Source organism: Scatophagus argus, chromosome 8 (genome assembly GCF_020382885.2).
Source record: "Scatophagus argus isolate fScaArg1 chromosome 8, fScaArg1.pri, whole genome shotgun sequence".
Classification (NCBI taxonomy): domain Eukaryota; kingdom Metazoa; phylum Chordata; class Actinopteri; family Scatophagidae; genus Scatophagus; species Scatophagus argus.
This window is the reverse complement of record NC_058500.1, coordinates 8,527,408-8,546,944: the sequence shown is the minus strand read 5'-3', so window position 1 is coordinate 8,546,944 and position 19,537 is coordinate 8,527,408. Positions and strand designations below refer to the sequence as shown.

The following is a 19,537-nucleotide window of genomic DNA, read 5'->3' as shown; positions in this document are numbered from 1 at the left end:
GCTGGAACCAACAAATGTTTGGCATCTTTGCTTAATAAATGATTTAAAGGGGTCTCCACCAATTTTAAAAGTCAGAATCAGTTCACTAGACATAATCAGCTCTACTCGGCATATGAAAACGGTTGTCTTAATGAAGTTTGAGTCTAATATGGGAATACAATCTAATCTTATAATGTTCAGGTTCAACACTGAAATAAAACATAATGATGTGTCTTGATTCCAGCGATAAAGTACTTCATCCATCACTTCGATCAACATTTGCTTCCCTGCCAGACACAGCAACAGGCTGCCACTATTGTTTCCATGGAAGCCTGTGCCATGTGAAAGTGGAGACAAAAACAGGAAGTTAACTGTGAGAGCTGTCTGCTCTCAGAAGTAAACAAACCATAGTGGTTCTGTGATAGGGCAGCAGTGCATCTCCTCTACCACATGAAATTAGCCCAGAGGAAGAACGAAACAGCAGAGTACATTCTCATCAGAAACATGACTGAACATGAAGAGAGGCTGAAAAAAATCAAAATCAGCAAACAAAATTTTACAAAATGAGAGATGATCGAACAAAAGAGGTGGCAGAGCAGAGCGCAGGAGGAGTTCACGGGCTGTGACTGAGACGAAAACGACATGAAATGATTTCAAAATACTTCCTAATGTTTTATGGTCGACATAACAACAGATTGCTCAAAAAACTAATGTGATTCAGACTCTTGAGGGAAGTTCAGCTCAGTGCACAACTGCAGCTTGACTCCTCTCGGTGCTATACTGATGAGCTACATTTGCTTGCATTTCTATCACCACCAGCCAGATGAAATTCTGCTTAAAACTTAAGCGTGATGTTTGTGTCTGCTTTATATGGAGTTAAATAGTAAAATACATTTTTAATATCTGTGAGTTTGTCTTTGCATCACTGAGCCCAGACATTTTTTTTTAAAAGAGCTTTCTAATTATAAACCCAGCCAAGAGTCAGGAAACAGACATCTTTAATCCACAGGATTTACATAGTGGCTAAAGAGCACTGTGAGGGCATGACACAGCAACACACACACACGCACACACACAAATATGTCCTGCTTTACAGACACACACACTTAGTGCACATGTTCGGGTCTGTGGTGACAAAGCTGTATATATATATATATATATATATATATATATACTGCACATGTATAAATATAAAACAGATATACAGACACACACACACACACACACACACACACAGAACCAGTTTCTCACATGATCATGCTTACACTGCTCTGAGTAATCCAGTCAACAGAGGAAGGGTTGTTGTCCTGTGCCACTTTTAATCCAGCTCAGCCCTGATCTCAATCACTAACACAACTGGCACATTCAGGAGATTGAAACTTGAACCGCATGCATCCAAGCATAATGTCACGCTCACAAATGCACCACAACGGAAAAAAGAGCCACACATCGAGGCACGACATTACCTGGTCGAGGAGGTTGAGTCTTTTGACGTAGGCCTCTTCAGTGTGGAGAAGCTCTTTGGCGATGTTCAGGAGCTTCTGAGCCTCTGAGCACTGAGGGAAACAAACACACACCAAGAGTTAATTCTGAGTAGAACACATAAACACGCAAACAGACACTCCATCATATTAGACTTATCCTTTAATACTTATGACTGAGGCAACACTCGGCAGCATTCAGAGCAAATAACTGTAAACTGACATTCACAAAACTCTATTTTAGGCACTGGTTTAGTCCAGTGGCGATAAGCTATCAAACTGATGTGAAATGTTAGAAACTGAAGTGGTGAAAATGAAGCTCTGTGTCATTCTCTCATCCCAGTCGCAGAACATGCGTCAGGGTCAAGAAATGTTTTAGGATATTGCGACAATGTGGGTTTCATAACAGCTGCATCCCGCACGAATACGCACACACACACCTGCATTCTTACTCATACGTAAACTCATACCTAAACATACAGCACAGGTGGCAGGGTGAAACTTTCACCGCAGATTGGGTACTTCATGTAAATGCAGCTTTGTCAGCCATTACCTTGCTAACAACACCCAAAATTTTCACTGTGTGCAGAGCAGATGGGACACAAAGAAAAACTTTTCAGTCTCTTATCGTCTTACAAAACGCGTCACTGAAAAGCCACATCCTCTTTGACAAGGTTGTCATTACATAGCCATCAACATGTCAGCTGAAGTGTCACAAATGTTCAAGCGTACGCATACCCTGAAACACATGCATAACAACACACCCTTCCTCTGCAGAGCAGTGTTAGGATCAGGAAGCGCTGAGGAGAGGAGATACACTCCACCCCCCCCACCACCTCCTATCCCCGTGGGTGTGGGCGGTCAGCAAAGGCCGCGTGTTTGTGTATTCATGTGACATTCGTGTGAGCTCTAGGCGTGTTTTACGGCATTAAAACACTGCTGAGAAAGACGTCTCCTGCTGACAATCATTACAGCAATTCTCTGTACAACTACGTGGCTGCTTGATTACTCAAACTCTGCTGTTTCTGCTGTCTAGCATTTTCTGTCTTTGTCTGGGTATTTGCTTTACAATTTCTTCTCGTTCGACAGGGTTTTATCATTCTTTCACCACCAGAACCAATATTACCTCCCTTTTTCTAGTATGCCAGGGTATTTTAAGAATTCACCCTGATGCCGTGGGTCTCCAGAACAGGAAACATTTACCCATATAGGTCACATGAGCACTGTTTGAGGTGCTGTTTACAATCACTAGTCAGATCAAAAGAGAGGAGAAAATGGAAACTTTAGCTCTGCTGCGGGTATCTGTCTCTGGGCTCTTTTATCTATCAGCCATCACCAGCTCCTGTTACAGCTTTTGGGCAGGTACTTGTCCTTTTATATAACAGCAGAGCTGCTTTTAGATACAAGTCAGACCCTTGTGATCGGCAAGCCGCGGCTGTAGCAGCGTCTAACATTTCATGCAGAAGTATTCTTTGAAATTGTTCAATCAGGCGTAGATAATAATAGAAACAAGCTACTTTTCCACTACATGAAAGGTAGTCGGTCTGCAATGAAGTTTTTAAACTTGGCAGGATGCGTTTCATTTAAACACGCTGCAAAGATACCTGATAAGTATGATGTAGCATGAAATATAAATTGCTGAGGGATGGAAGGAGCGCAGAGTCACCAATGAACACCTTAGCTTTAGATTATAGTCGTTCAGATTAGTGTTTATGACTTGATGAGGCTCAAACATGCGAGGTACTCACTTTGTGCGCCTCTGAGTGTGCATCTGTCAGATACCCAGCCTGTGCATCTGTCAGAGAGTGGATTTCTCCACTGCTCCCCTCATCCAAGTCACTGTCCTCATCCTGTGTTGAGTCTCGCTTGTTTCCCAGTGTAACGCAGCAGGACACGCTCTCCGTTTCAGTGACACTGTCATAATGGTCCTCCTCGTCGATTGCGTCCTCATTGGGGAAAACCTCCCCATCTGCGGCACAGGACGGGCTATCGATGCCACTGTCCCGATTGGGCATCTTCCCATTCTGCTCTGAGGAGTCCGGATTGTCCAGAAGCTCATGGGAGGACACTTCCTCCCGCTCCACGTCATCAAGGCAACCTACTCCATGTGCGATGTCATCCTCGGCACAGTCGTCCAGCGGGGCGTCATCTGAGCCATCAATGTGCACAGAGGCCAGACACGAAAGTTCAGGCACCTGGTCGGTCCGTTCGGAAGTGACAAGTGCAAGTTTGTCCACAGGGGAGGAGTCTCCTGCAACCTTTGCCGTTGTGTCCTGGCTGCAGGAGGAGGAGTTGATGTCAGGCACAGTATCCATTCTCAGACACAGTTGCAGCTGGGACCGTGGGAGCACCCCCAGGATGGGGACCCTGGACAAATTAACAACACTGTCACGCCTACTATTAAATCACATTTTTTACCAGAAAAACTATTGAGAAGGTGAGCATTTTTCTTAGATTTTATCATGAATTCACCCAGACTACGCAAGAAACACATACAAACATGATGACGTTAATATAATGAAAGTTCTCCTTCCACTATGACACATATATATACACACTACACCATTGCAGAGCAAAATATGAATCAACAACCAAGATTTCTGATGAAATTTCCTCCTGAAGGCCTTACTTTGAATTCTCGAACCTCTCGATTAGCAGCCCCACTTTCTGGGCCTCTCTCTGTGGCTGTGCACCCAAGCCAGGAGGGGTTAAACTGGGCTTTGGTTTAGGCGGAGGAGGGGGAGCTGGCAGAGGCCTGGAGGGTGCTGGAGGGATCCTCTTCGGTTTCTTGTCTTGCCCAAGGGCGAGCAGGTGCGCAGGTTTAGGGGGCACTGCAGATGCAAAAATCCAGATACGGCAAGAACAGAAGAGCAAGAGAGAAGCATGAGGCTACAGACATCAGGTAACATGTAGAAATCCTAGTGAGAAAACCTCCATGGCTGAGTCCATGTGTGAAGCCTGCTTGTTTCCTTGAAAAGAGAAGCCTATAGAAACATATAGTACAGTTTCAGAGCGAAGCCGCCACTATGCTTCAGCTCTCTCTGCCAACTTCCTGATTTCAGAACAGGATGCTGAGATGAGCGTGTGCGGAAATCATCGTGGTTCCAGTTAGATCAAAAATAAAAAAAAAAAAAGAAAAAAGAAAAGAAAGTCATGGACAAAGACAAGAAACAAAACTGTCTATAAAATTCACACACATGCACTCATGCATGCCTGCGCACTACAAGCTTACGATTTCACTGTCTATTCTGTGTGTTTGTATCTTTTTCGGAAACGTCTGAAATCAGGAAATGTGTACGTTACAGTTCTTGATCTGACTTCCTCACTTCCTCTGTGTCTGTCTGTCAGAAAAATAAAGGCTTTTCTTGACAGAGATGTTAACAATCTGCAAATGACAGATCTGAGTAAATTCCTCCTGGGAATGACATTGAAGGTGTTTCAGTTACCTACATTTTCATCTGGCATTTGAAAAGACTTAACAAGAAAACAAAGGTCACATTTATTCAATATACAGTATGCAATTTTTATAATACACACTTTAGCACTAGGGATCATTTAACATTAAGGTCTGAATTTTATGAGTAACTGTTACATTTTTAACATTAACATTACCCTGATAGTGTACAGAAAGAGATTATCACTATGTGGTTGGTTAAATACAAACAAAACTTTCTATATGTACACAGGGAGATGCTTACTACTAATAGTTTCTTAATTAAATGTTATGATTATTTTTTTTTATTATTCATATGAAATGATGAAAGAAATCCTCAAGCTCTCATTTTATTTTTGTAATTATTTAAACTATTAACGACTATCAGTCACAGATTAATCTTCAGTGGATAAACTAGTATTTTTAGTATTCTGAATGTAATCAGGAGTAGCTGAACATAATACTCAACAAGAAGAAATACGTTGCGATCACACTCGGTCAAATGTGAGATAAAGATCGGCCACAAAGAGACATGCAAATGTGGTGTCACAAGGTCCTTTTGTCTCATAATTTTTACATGCTTTTGTCTGACCACAGGGGCCTTCACAGGAACCTCTTGAGGGAACTTGCAGTGCTGTACCTGCATTTCAACAGGAGGAACTTTGGCCCAGTTTTTCTTCCTACCCCCTAAAAAGCTATGGAGGGGAAGTTCAACCTAACTTCACCCTGTTAGGTACTAAACACAATACGTATTCAAATGTTCCGCCACTATTAGAACTGTGTGTAGAGACAAGGTAGTGCAGGTATTTCCTACTTGACAGAATACTTTCATTTTTATTCTAAAAGCCTGTTTGTATTACTGGCTGTTCATTTGATATAATTTTGATTGATTTTTTTTCTCAGGCACTTTTACTCAACTGGTAATTCATCCTGCGAAAGCCCCTAAAATTGTGCCAACACTGACCGAGAACTCTCTGGCAGCGTTGTTGGAAGTGGTTGAATTTGACTTACAGATCAACGGACAAAAGCCTGAATCAACAAGTAAGTTTCTCAACAAGTAGAGATGCTAAGGAACACAAATTCATCCACACAACACATGAGAGGCCACTGGATGGTTTGATTAGAATGAAAAATTATGTGAATCATATGTTATGATTGGAGCTAAAAGAGTTAGTTAGGTGATCACCAACCAATCTGATTATCAAGGAATTGTTTCAGACACCTTTCAAGCAAAATGTTAAATGCTCCAATGAGAATATTTGCAGCTTTCTATGTTTTATAAAATCATGGAGCAAACGTCTCTACATTTCACAATAATCAATTAGACTGATTTTAGCTTTAATTTGTCACCCTGATGTATATTATGATGCTAATCATGATCAAATCATCCTCGATTAACAACACTAACAACATCTAATAAAATGATAAAGGTGATAATTCATTCTTCCATAATCCTCCAGCAAACTTTGAACAGCCACTTAAACATTGGGGCCAAGTCTGTGGTGTAACGTCCTACGATGTTTCTCAGTAATTCCCAAAACATAACACATGTTGTTCATATTTAGCATTCTTCAAATGATGCCCAAACATAAACACTTGGGAGCAACTGGCCCGCTTTAAACAAGCAGCTCCAGCAGAAGTGACCCACTGAGCTGTGTGAGTGACAGAGTGAGGCCAGACAGTCGACATGAACTATTTTATAGCAGAGTGTTTGTCAGAGCAGAATGAATGAATGACAGCTCGGTGTCTGGGGTCTGATCTTGCTGCTCCTCTCAATTATAATGACAGCCCACATGCCAAAACTGGTCTTGAAGGGGCTAAAGTGTGTCACGGTATTTCACCTTGAGGTTTCTGTGCAGTTGGCGGTCTGGGCGAGGTGGAGGGCTGGGGCCGGGGTTTGACGGCAGGCCTGTCGTGACATGGTCTGGGAGTCGGACCTTTCTTCACCAGCCGTGGGGAACACAGGTAGTCCACTGATCCACACTGGTACTGCAGAGAGGAGGCAGGGAGGTCTGGAGACAAGAGACACCAAGGAAGACAATATCAGGGTACTGATCAATAGAATGAGATTTATCTAAACACACACGCACAACCCAGCATAATCCCGTTACAGCGATGCAGTGGTGCGCAGTGTTATTAGTGTAGGTGAACGACCTTGAGCTCGGTGTGTGTTTCAGGGTGTCACCCTCAGACAAGAGAGCAGGGTGGCCGGAGAGGAGAAGAGAACCTCTGCAGCATCGATCCTGACAGCAGGCCCGAGGCAGCAGACAGAGAGCTGTCTCACGCTCTGTGATGGGGCCGTATCTGACTGACTACATCTAATCTTCTCTGGACACTATCTGTAAACAGACCGTGAGTGAGAGAAATAACTCAATAATGTAGAACTGTGTCTGTGAAGACAAATTTCTGTAGTAAAATCGGGTTTTCCGGCTTATTGTGTCCTTTACTTAATCGTTCTGACCTTTATTGTCAATGGAAGATTTTGTTTTGATTGATTTATACCCAAAACTGCACAATTTAAAGAAGCTGTTCGGTTTGAAGTACAAGGCTGGGGATATTCTAGATTTTTGGCCCCTAAATCCCACAAAAAGATCACCAGCAACCAGAAGTATTAATACCAGAAACAATAACTTCTGGATAGAAGTGGAGGTATATGACAAAGAGCAAAAACATCAATCAGAATTTAACCGCACAGACAATTGCAGGACCAATTCATTGCTTTGTGTTGTTTTGGTCTCTTCTAGGGTTTAAGACCATTCATCCTTAAGGCTGCTTTTCACCAGAGCCTGAAAGCTGTTCTCTCTTGATGAACAGAGCTCAGAAAATGTTCCAGTTTGAGGAAGTGATGAGAAAAGTAGTTAGAAAACAGAAAATGGGTGCTAATCATGCACCAAAATTCACCCGCAGTAAAAAAGAAACAGTTAAGCCACAAACGTTTTTTTTTTCCATGCAACTTCCAGCATTGTAAGCCCTACACTGTACACAGTCCAAATATAGCATCCTCCAGTCCAGACAGAGAGACAAAGTGCAGGATAGAAATTATAAACTGAATGTGGCAGTAGCCTTACAGTCAGCTGCAGACACAAGATCTTTGAAGTCCAGTGAAGTGGAAAGAAAGCCAGCTTGTGCAACAATAACAATGCTTTGTGAGTGTGTGTGTTACTTTATGTGCTCTAGTACCACACACTGTGGACACCGTGGCAGCATGGGTTTTGTCAGTTTTATCTGACGTGTCTGTCCATTGAAACAAAGTGATGCACCTCTGTAGATTATGTTAATAACTGCAAACTATACAGCCACACGTCTGTGTTCCTTCAGGCTCAGGGATTCGATCTGCTCTTTCTCAACTGGATTAAAGCCCGATATTGCATCAAGCCCCCAGTGGAGCTGCGGCACATCTAATTGGGTGTTTTTCAGTCACGCTGTAGGCAGACTGGAAGGAAAGAAATCAGTCAGTAATGAGTTCTGTTACGCTGTCTGCCCTGTGTGGCACACTACAGGCTTACCCACCATCTCTACATCACAGCTTGAAAAAGAGCAGCCGGGGGGTGGGGATGGGGGCGGGGGCGGTGATGAGGCTTGTGAAAAAAGTGAAAAATTACGGTTTCTCCGAAGAGGATCCCAAACTGACGGCAACAGAAATATTGTGAGCCTCTTGTCAGAGTTTCTGCTAATAACGTGTCTACATCAGAGGTGACTTGGAGGGTGAGTCAGAGGAAAAGCTTGACCTGTGATCAAGTGAACAGACATGTGCTTCAGCCCAGTTAAGAACTCAATAACCCAAGTCTGGCTGGAGTCGTTCTTGGGAAAAACAAACAGCGGTAAAAGACGGACGCATGGGGGCTGGTATCTAAGGAAACTCCCACAAAATGTCACAAACCAAGGATAAAACCACACAACTCATCGCACCTAAGATATACGCAGTGAAATGAAATAAATGAACAAGAAAATTAAATCAGAGTGATCTTTAAAGCATTTTTTTAAATGAAGGTATCTTTCAAGCTTACAAAAATTCAGAACAGAAAACATAATTAGTCATTTGTATTCTCAGAAAGGACCTGATTAGAGGACATTACCTTGCCGTCAACTGTTCAGTTTAACATATCCAAAGTCCAGAGAACAAATGGGCGGAAATATCTCCCACACAACCCAGTCAAAATCAAAACCGATCCTGCCCTCCCAGTCTGCCAAAGTCCGCCTGCACATGTGAGACGAGTCTTTGTTGCAAACAAACACAGACCCACACACACACACACACACACACACACACACACACACCCTGAAAAGTCCTTCAAAACTCAGTCCTGCTTTATGCCCAAACACACACACACAGGTTCACCTATCCTTTCCCAGGTGTGTTAGCACCTGTCCTTTTCACCTGCCAAACCTGATCCTGAGCCCTTCTCCTGGGGCCAGAGACGTGACACGTATGCGTGTCACTGTGGACTCAGCAATCCCAGCATGCTCCCATAACTCAGCCACAGATTACAGTTTTGCCCATAACACACACAACTCATTTGGCTGCACTGATGTCCTGAAACATGTTAGAAGGTAACAATCAGTTACCTAATTGATTTGGTCTCTGAGGAATCCGGGAGATTAGTTTAAATATTGTAATTGTGGAATTTTAAGAGGGCTTTTGTGAAAGCACACAGGAGAGCACTGATCTGAACTCATTAATTTCTTCTGCTCAGCTCCGGTAACTGAGGGACGGATGAATAGGACAATTAGACAGGAATTACACATGTGGGGACACCATCACCACGGCACCCTGTCGGCTGTGGGTTACCATGACAAACCTTTCACTGGAGAAACAGTTCCAGTCACTATTAGCCACTATATATCACTTTCATTTGGTGAAGCAGGTAACAAATAGACTGTCTAGTCTCACCTGCTCGATCACGGCTGCGAATGGAACAAACTCTTCAGTCACTCAGAAGAGAACAAAACGAACAACGTCCAGAGCGCACGGTAAATATTATAAGTCAGAGCCTGAAAGACTACATTACAGCATATTTCTAAACACAGTGAAGGGCTGCTGTGTACCTTACTCATGGAAATATTCAGATACCTCTAGGTATTTGACAGTTTCGCCTTCTCTCTTTCCATTCCGTCGGAATGAAAAGCACATGGCCCTGCCAAACCTCTGGTGAAACTGTGTTGAACCTGAGGAATGTCCCTCTTACAAATAACAGCAACGTGCATGAGTTTTCACCTTTGGACAGTGACAGTTTCTCCCTGAACCCTAATTTTATTTAGGAAATGCCATTATAAGAAGAAGCCTAAATAACTTTGAATTGTGGAATCTTGGTCACACCAGCATCATGGCTCTGTGGATACCAATAGCAGTCGGCCAGTTGGTCCATATCTAAATCCAAATGACTGTGGAGATCCCTCTAGCACCACCAGCAGGTTGACATTTGCAGTTTGGAGTGTCTTGACCACAGCTGGAGTGCCATTAAGTTTTGTACAGACAGACATTCATACGACCCCCCCGACACACACACACACACACTCTGATCAAGATATACTGTCTGCATGAGCAGCGCTTGCAGACAGAACCTGGCAGAGCCTTTTGCTTTTCATTTCAGTGGCAGGTTAGAGCAGACACACAAGCCCGCATGTATTAGGCCGCCCACATTTGTCATCTAGAGGTTTGACATGCCAGCTATTTTTTCTGTTGTGTTATGCACACTGTTCTCAGCAAAAATAGAAAGTGAAAATGATGTGTTGATAGTCACGTTGCCATGATATCAGCAACGTTGCATCTTTCAGTGCAAAGTCTAGCTTCAGTACAGACAGTTGTACTTTGCGTGTAGTGTAAAAAGCTAACAGGCTAAAGATGGAGAACATAATAAGCATTAGCATCATGTTAAAATGACCATGTCAGCATGCTGATACTGGCATTTATCTCAAAGCACCGCTGTCATTTAACAAAAGCACAAAGGGACCAAAAACATTCAATTAACACAAGCAGATGCAAAGGAACTGGCGAATGCCTCATTTTGGAAAGCAAGCGTTTCACTTTTCCTCAAAAAACAAGCAGACTCGAAAATACACAGTCAAAAAATAGCACAAACCTAACTGTCTGTCACTCACAGTCGGCCCTGAGGCGACCCCCTCAGAGTCATTTATTACCCATCATCCCTTGGGTACAGTCCTCCCGGCCCAGAGCTGTCTAGTAGACTGATCACACAGATTCAGCAGGGTCTCCCCAGTCAGGCAGCCAGTCAATCAGGTTTCCTACCCGCAAACCAACCCCTAGTAAGGCTGAGGCTGAGAACCCCACTCCACTCACTTTAACCACCACACGATTCCCCGCCAACACCGAGCTGAATCCCAATGACACTCTTTCCTGAGTGTGGCACCTCATTATTCTTATTCTACCACCAAATTTCCCAGTGCGTCCGTCTGCATTATACCTGCTCTGCTCCCAGCCTTCTGTCTGTGTCCATGATTCGCTCACTTTTCCCTCAGAACCATATTGATCTGATCTCTCTAGTCTGTTACCCTGAAAGACTGAGTCAGAGACAAGCAGCCTCTCGTCTCAACAGTCTATTGATTTGGCGACTAAGCAACAGAGCACACAGAAAGGGTTCACCGTTTTTAAGGTCTGTCTTAAAGCAAAATTCAGATGCGCATGTGGACACTGAAAAATGAGTTTCTTTGCTCTAATCATTCCTTCTGTTCACTGAGCAAGGATTTTGCCCCTGATCACAGGAAGTGGTCTTTTAATGGCCAGTATGAACAGGAGGCATGAATACATATGGATCAATGTTGGTTTCCTGCAAGATGAGAAAAACAGAGAAATGCAGAGCACAGAGAAGAGAAAGTAGAAACAAACAAACAAAAAAGCCAGGAGGGAGCAAAAGTATTGCTGATGAAGCAAAGGTCGACCGCTGCCATTAGTTTAAACAAAATATCATCTACCACTCCACATGCACTCCTCCTGTCTCCTTCCTCACCCAGTCTCTTCCCTCCTCTTTCCTCACCCAGTCTCTTCCCTCCTTGTGCAGCAGGAGACAGTAATGAGCGCTCTGACCTTGATCCATTTTTCAGCTATCCCCCAATGGTTAAAACCTTAAGCCAGAAATCCACAGAGAGTCACAAATACTTGAATACAAATTTCTGAAGTAAGCCTACAGTGAGGAGTGAAATGTAAAGACAGTAAAATAAGAAAGAGATACCGTTCCACCCAGCCTTAAAATATACATTTGAACAGGTTCACTAGTCACAATAAAGGTAATGAAAGTTTATATAAATTGAGCTATGAATTAGAAGTTGACAGTTGAGCAGCAAGGGACAAACAAACCAGCATCTAACAGCGCCTTTAAAGTCTCATGCGTTGAGTGTTGAATACTCTTTTTTAAAAAAACTGTTTGGGTGGAGCATCATGAAGAGGAAATATTGTTGTCACTGCAATAACAGCCGCCCCACGATCTATGGTAGAGCAGATCCTCAGTCTCTGACAATCAGCAGATTTCAGTCAGAGTAATGAGGCCCCCACTTCACTACAGGGTTTATCAGCACGCGCACACACACACACACACACACAGAAGGATCATCTCTATCCAATCATGTACAGTAGCATCTGGCCCCGGATTACAAATCTATATTCATCTATTTTTTAGCTGGTATCATAATCAGTCAGGTCCTTTTTGTCAAACTCTCCATTTCCATTTCCGCTTCTGTAGATAATATTTGTTGTGTTGTTCAAGAATTAGTGGCGCCTGAAGTTTCACCGATATCATGGCTTCCCAAGGGCTGGCAGCAAAGCAGGAAGGGGGTGTGTGTGGGGGGGGTCATCTTGTTAGGTCTGTCCTCTCCCCCCCTAAATCAGGTCAGTGGGCACAGCAGGCAAACTGACATGTCTCCCACACTAAGTGGGAGGATTTCAGCAGCTCCCACAGATTAGGACCATGCGATTTTGCGGGGGATAAGAGACTGAGAGTTTGGAGCGAAGGATGAGGAGGTAGCAGATGGCTGGAAAGTGTTGAAGAAAGTCATGGAGTACTCTCATTGAAGTGCAAAACAAATAAGGGGAATAACAGACAGTATATTTGAGAGGTTTTGGTAGAGTTGTGTTAGCAAACTCACAGCACAGTGGGAAAAAAAAGCCCATCTGGCCCCATTTCCTGAAATGATACCCTATAGCTGTCAACAAGTGAAGAAAGCTGAACCAAGACTGACGAGTTAATATCAGAGTAGCATCGTCCTTGTGGAGTCCCAAACTAAATCATGCTAGAAAGAACTCTCCTTCACCGTGCCCTGAGAAAACCAAAGAAGAGGTTACTGCCATGGCAACAATGCTGATCTATATTGCTAATATAGTAAGTAGGTCACAATGAGCTGCAAAGAACTACTTTTCCTTTCAGCAGACGCACAGCTCTGACAAAACCAGACCTCTCAAAATCTCAGCTATAAATATAATACTTAAATGACACACATGAATATACTGTATTGTGCATGATAAGGGCCAAACAGCAGACACCAGTCCCCAGACAAAGACAAGCAGGAGGTGAGGTAAGACACAGTCACTGACCTGAGACCTTTTTTCCTACAGTGCAGTGTGACTCAAGGCCATTCAAGTCAGCTGTCAAATGTTTACTGTAAGTCATGGAGGGACACTCAGACTTTACAGTAACTAACACAATGATGTGAAGACATGACGAAGAATGATTAAAAGTTTCATAGTCATCATCAGACATGTGACTTGATAGCACGGCTGTCCACCTCCTCTTTCTACCACAAACTCTTTTATGAGGCGCAATGCTGAGACGTAAGCCTCAGTGAGCCTGTCAGGATGATGCAGTTTGCAGTACAGTAGCCCAGAGCAGTACTGTAAAGGAAGCAGCCAAAGATCGGCAATTAGGACAACACACACACACACACACACACACAGGAGAACAAGGGGTTTTACAAACCTGCCTGTGGAGATGACTGCCCAGCTGTCCCAGAAACTACTGAAGCCTACTGTAGCAGCTCTCAATGGCAGCTTTCACTGGGTAACGTTAAAGCCTGACTGACCGTTGTGAACAACAATCAGCGCCAGAGCCAATCTTTTCCCTCTCAGTCCATTTGACTAAAACACTAACACGTACTAACACACCTTCGCCAGCAAGCAGATTTCTAACTGCTGGAGCTGGGGGGAAAAAAGACTACTCCAGCTCTTTCCATTCCCACTGGGGATGGGGGAGGTCTTCACAAACACAGGTCTGCTCCATGAGTCATCAGCACGCAAAGCCTGAAATAGCATTTTCAAAACAAATTTCAATCATTCGCTGCCCTGAGAAGGCCATATTGTAATGAGGATTATTCAGTTTAATCTTCTGGATCAGGGTTTGATCACTCTTCACACTGACTAAGGGGCTCTGAAGTGTGAATGCATTGATTACCACATATTGATTAATGGGATTGACCAATCATTACAGTGGACAGGACCAGTTAAAAAACAGCCATTTGGCTGACTGCATGATTGATTAATTGCTGACTGATTGATGATGAGTGTCAAGGGTGTTGACAGTGTCTCCAGCAGCTAACCACACGCCAACCCCTATACATACAAACACATGGGCACACATACAAGCATGCACATGCATAAATATTGTTGTGTTGCTGAGCCTGGTCTCCCAAGTTAACTGGGAACCCACCAGCAGTAAAGAACACAATTCCACATTACTTTGACACTTCACTTGTGTCAACACTGCTACCATTACACTGCGATCTGCTAAAGTTTTACAGCAAGCTGCAAAGTGTTCCACTGTGACTGCAGAAAAACATTCAGCAGCTACCAAAAACACTGCCGACCGAATCATTACCTTCCCCAAATAAAAAGCAACCCACAGTGAGAGAACATTTCACAAGCAACTAAATCACACTGAACACTGGCCACAGAATTACACCTCTGGAAAGGCCAGCCTCCCGCGGCAGAACAACACAGGAAGTGGTGCATGCAGACAATGTCCACTCAATCCAGCTTTTCCAATGTACATTTCATGTGTTTGCTGGAAAATGTCATCCTGTCATTTCTGTCATGAAAGGAAAGGTTAGAGGGAGGAGGGTAAGTGTGTGTTTCGTGCTACAAGTGATCACTAGTTTAGTTACTGAATAATCTACAGATAATTTCGTTGATTAAACAATTCATTGTTTCATCATGCTTTGCATTTTCGTTTGACAGATGTCAAAAGTTTCATTAACTGTCGAACAGACACAAAGAGTCCTCTCAAAGGCATCAAGCTATTACGGGAAAAGGGGTATTCCGTACACATATACATGTCAAGATTGCCAAAGATATTATTCTGCTGTTGGAAAATGGGGAGGATTAAAATAGTTGGTGTTGTGAATGAAGGAGGCCTAGAATCAAGCAGAGAATAATATAGACAGATAAATATAATTAACTTCTTTCTAGATGAAAGTATGCGGTAGTACTTGGTGAGGTACCACCCTGCATCTGTTCCAGGCAGGATGGATGTCAGCATGTGCAGGGGAGTGTCTACACGGCTGCTGACAGTCAAACTGTTCCACAGTGAGACAGTCCTGCCCAGTGCAGGTCAATGTGTTGCCCATTCCAGTCCAGTTCAGTCCAGTCTGGTTGGTCGAATCCAGAAAGGGTGTGAAGGGCTGGGTTAGTGAAAAGGGTTGGGTCTCCTCCCCGGTCACTGTTCCTCTGCGCTGATACACACTGGACTCTTACCAACATACACACACGCACAGACAAAAAGGTCACTGTGCGCTCAACACCGATGCGTCTTCTTTGACGTCAGAATCGTTTTCAAAATGTCACTTGGCTCCTGAATGGCAGCGTCAGCAATGGGAGCTCTCCAGCAAGGAGCATCTGAGGCAAGCAGCTCCTGTCAGCCTGTCGAAACCTCTGCACAACATGTCTGACACTTGTTCACTGGGTGGCGATTTCTTAGATGAGTCACTCAACTCTGAAAACTGAGACTGCTTTTTAATGCCAGTGAAGGAGAAGCCTAAAGTAACATTCTGTGTAGGAAGAGCCCCGAATAGAAAGACTAAATCACCAAAACCTTGTCAAGCTGTAATTTGTTGAAAGCAGAATTAACTAAGACGTGAGAGCAAGAAGCCAAGACATACCAAGCACCATGAACTCACATGCACAAATCAGTGTACAAGGAGAGGCCTGTTATAGAAGCCAGGTGTGCACTAGACAGACTAATAAAGGCTCCTGTTTCCTCTCTAATGACTCCAGTATTTCCCCTAACGGCACCACACTGCAGTGCTCAGGAGACAGCAGGACCGCCAGTGCCAGCGTCCAAAGTCTAATACAGGAGGCTGGACTCATTGCTCAAACATGAAATAGAAATGTTGACCCATGTATTAAAGAGATTGATTCAAAGAGTTAAACGTGATTGTACTGTAATCCTGCTGAGCCCGCCTATGTCAGTTTACAAATAAAAGATTTTCTCCTTTGGGAATAAAATTAGCACTCATTAGCATTAAATTATACACTTCATAACATGCAAGTCCTGCAGACATCAAAGAATCCTTTTGTAGTTTTTTTTTATGAATATTAAGCACAGACCCAATTACAGATGCAACTAACAAATATTGTCATTATTGATTTTCTTGATTAATCCATTAATTGAGTGGTCTATAAAATGTCAGATAAAGGTCAGAAATACAGACTAGCATTTCCAAAAGCCCAAGGTGACAGCTTCACATTGCTTCATTGCCAAAACTAAGTGAATCAAATTTGAGAAACTAGACTAGTGTAACGTTTATAAGACGAAATAGTTGACGATTAATGTTCTGTAACAAATCTATTAACAGACTAATGATTTCAGCTCTGGACCCGTCGATATAGATCAAGACAAAGGGAGGTGAGCTTTATGACTGAGCTTTATGCCTTCTCACAACCATTTTTAAAATTTCTTTCTTCCTGAATTTGTGTTGTGCTGTTATGATCAATTGCCGTGAATGTGCAATGAGGTTGATCAGTCACCTCTCTTGAGCTCAGTCTGACAGGAAGTGACCCATCTACAGTAATCGCATAGCAAATGGTCTTTGTTGAGCGCTATAGTCTCTTATGTAGTTCATGATATTATAAGTGTCATAATTTCTTCTGACCTTATCGAGGGGGCTCTGAATTTCAGGTGAGGAGGGCCAACTTCGCAGGTATATGATATTACCACAGTAACCTTGTTGTAGCATTAGAAGTAAGTAATATGCAAAAGTCAAAACAAGAAAATAAAAACTACGTAAGTGTAACCTAGCTAGATTAACACAAAAATAAACGCAAAATCCCTGCAAATATACACATTAATGTTAATTAAACCTAGCCTGACACCACTTATGACTGAAGTTAAACTGAATTTTGCCACATCTGATCATGCGCCTTTCAAAATAAGGTACTTCTGGACTTAAAGGAAATGACAACACGAAAGCCATAGAACAAAATAAGCTTCAGGAGCTTCATGCTTTTGTCATGAAATCAATGATGGTCATTTGAAACTATACTTGCACTAACATCTACCGTGTTCATAACTAGCTGTTGTATAGCTTTTAACGTCACCGCTGGCTAAATCAAAGCCCTTGTGGATTTCTGAGCTGCAGAATGAGCTGCAGAGAACCACAATCGCCTGCAGCAGACAGCTCTGCGCACCTGTCATCTATCACCTGTGACACCTGCAACAGCTTGTCTCTGAAGTGGAGGCAAGGAATTATCAAAGAGGCCCAATTACAGCACCGCTGCTATTGCTGCTATCGGTGTCTATTGGACAGCCCTGGGCAAGAGCTGTTTCTAAGCAAAGGTCATGTGACATAATCGTGCTGCATTTAAAAACAAAACCAAAACAAAAATAAAAATAAAAACAACACAATTCATACTTTTTCTAGCATGATGTTAAGCCGAATTGGGTTTGTAACATGTGAATGCTACAAACAATCACATCTTTCCTTTCTCTGCAATTTTCACGTTTTCACATTTTTGCTGCCAAGAAACATCAGTCAAGCTTTGTGAACTACAAAAATGGGGAGATCACTAAGAACAGCTTAGTGTCCTGAAATTGACCATTTATGGTATTTCACCAGTGACTGCAAGTAGCCCCATGTGTGCTCAGGTACTGACTTCCCACTTTACGAGGAGACATTAAAGTTCACCCAGTCGAATGTAGTCAATATGTCCCTACATATACATGTACACACATACATATATGTCTCTCAGCCCACATGCAAGAATGCATGCAAACAACCACATCAACATAAAACATGTGCACATGTACATGCAGCTCACACTATACCCTGCAGCACACATTCATTAAATATCTTGTTACTGGCCGCTGAAAGCTATCCCTCAGCCTCTCCAGAGCAGTAGGACACAACTACAAAGACAGTTCCAGCATTAACACCGAAACCTTGAAGCTTTTGAAGTGAGGTCTTAAACCGAGTCAGATGACAATTAAAGGCAAAGGGCCTCTCCTCCCGAAAGAGTCAAATTAAAAAAAGACATCAGATAGTTTGCGAGACTGAAGTACTGTTTGTGAACTTGTTTTCGCGTGAGATTTTTCTGTTCCTCCACTATGGTGCCAAAGTCTCTCACAAAGACAACACACACGCTTCACTGGAGACAAGAGAGCTCTTAACACTTTCCGACTGCCTTCCCAGACCGAATGGAGATGTAAAGGACGCATGCACAAAGGCGTATGCACGCGAAGATATAAGGACACACATGATACGAGCAAACAAAACACTTGTGTCTTTTTTACTCTCTAACATGCAGAATGTAAAATCTGAAAGTTCAAACTGAAAGCGTCAGACAAGAACTGTGCTGTGCTCAGACGGCTGCAAGATAAGAGGTATAAAGATAAAGATAAGACACATAAAACACATGTTGTCTCTTCCAGTTAAGACAGCGGCAGCAGGGTGTGCTGATCCATCATTATCTAATCACTTGACATTTCTTTTTTTACTTACAATTCTTAGAATTATCATGCCAGTACTACAGGAAATGCCATCGCTGGCTCTAAGTGGAGGAAGACCCCAGGTGCCCTGGGTAAAGAGGAAGCTGTGGGTATAATTACCGGGGTGGTGAAGTACGCTAATCGAGGTGACTATTACACATGGCATCTGGGTGTGCGTGTGTGTTTCTGTTTGTGTATGGCTTGGTCAGTATCACCACAGGTTCTCCCACATCCCTGACCAATACTGAGCACTTCCTTCCTCTTGATTCAACCAAGGAATGAAAAGAAAACCACTATCATGACTTGGATGAGTTTACATGCACAGGAGGTAGACAAAATAATAGAGATACACATCACAGTGGCTTCATACTACTCAACTCAAGGGCAATGTAACTAATGACTGCTAGAGAACAGTTACAGCCCCACCCCCATATTAAATACTTGTGGATTCTGTGGGTTAAAGACATCCTTTCCTTTGGCTTTCTCTAAAAGTAAACCTGTCCAGCCGTAGGAAAAAGGGTGAAACATGACTCACTACTTTTTCCACTGCCCAGGGGTTCTAGGATTTTGCCTTTCACACGAGGTTACAGTGAGTCTTTGTGAGCTTACCTTGAGTACAGGAGGTTTCTTCAAGGCAGCCTCACCATAAATAACCAGCTTACAGTGTTTATAGCGTGACTGACAGCTGCTGATAAACTGTTTTTGTTGAGACTGTGCTGCAG

The 19,537-nt window shown here is 43.0% G+C and overlaps 1 protein-coding gene across 1 annotated transcript in view; it reads right to left on the bottom strand.

Moving 5' to 3' along the window:
• Window positions 1-19,537, bottom strand: part of fgd (faciogenital dysplasia) — a 51,284-nt gene that overhangs the window by 13,695 nt on the left and 18,052 nt on the right. Inside the window, exons 2-5 of the mRNA XM_046396480.1 lie at window positions 6,735-6,905; window positions 4,090-4,291; window positions 3,209-3,827; window positions 1,446-1,535 (exon numbers count right to left, since the gene is read on the bottom strand). Of these exons, the coding sequence (XP_046252436.1) occupies window positions 1,446-1,535; window positions 3,209-3,827; window positions 4,090-4,291; window positions 6,735-6,905 (1,082 nt within the window). The remainder of the gene's footprint in view (window positions 1-1,445; window positions 1,536-3,208; window positions 3,828-4,089; window positions 4,292-6,734; window positions 6,906-19,537) is intronic.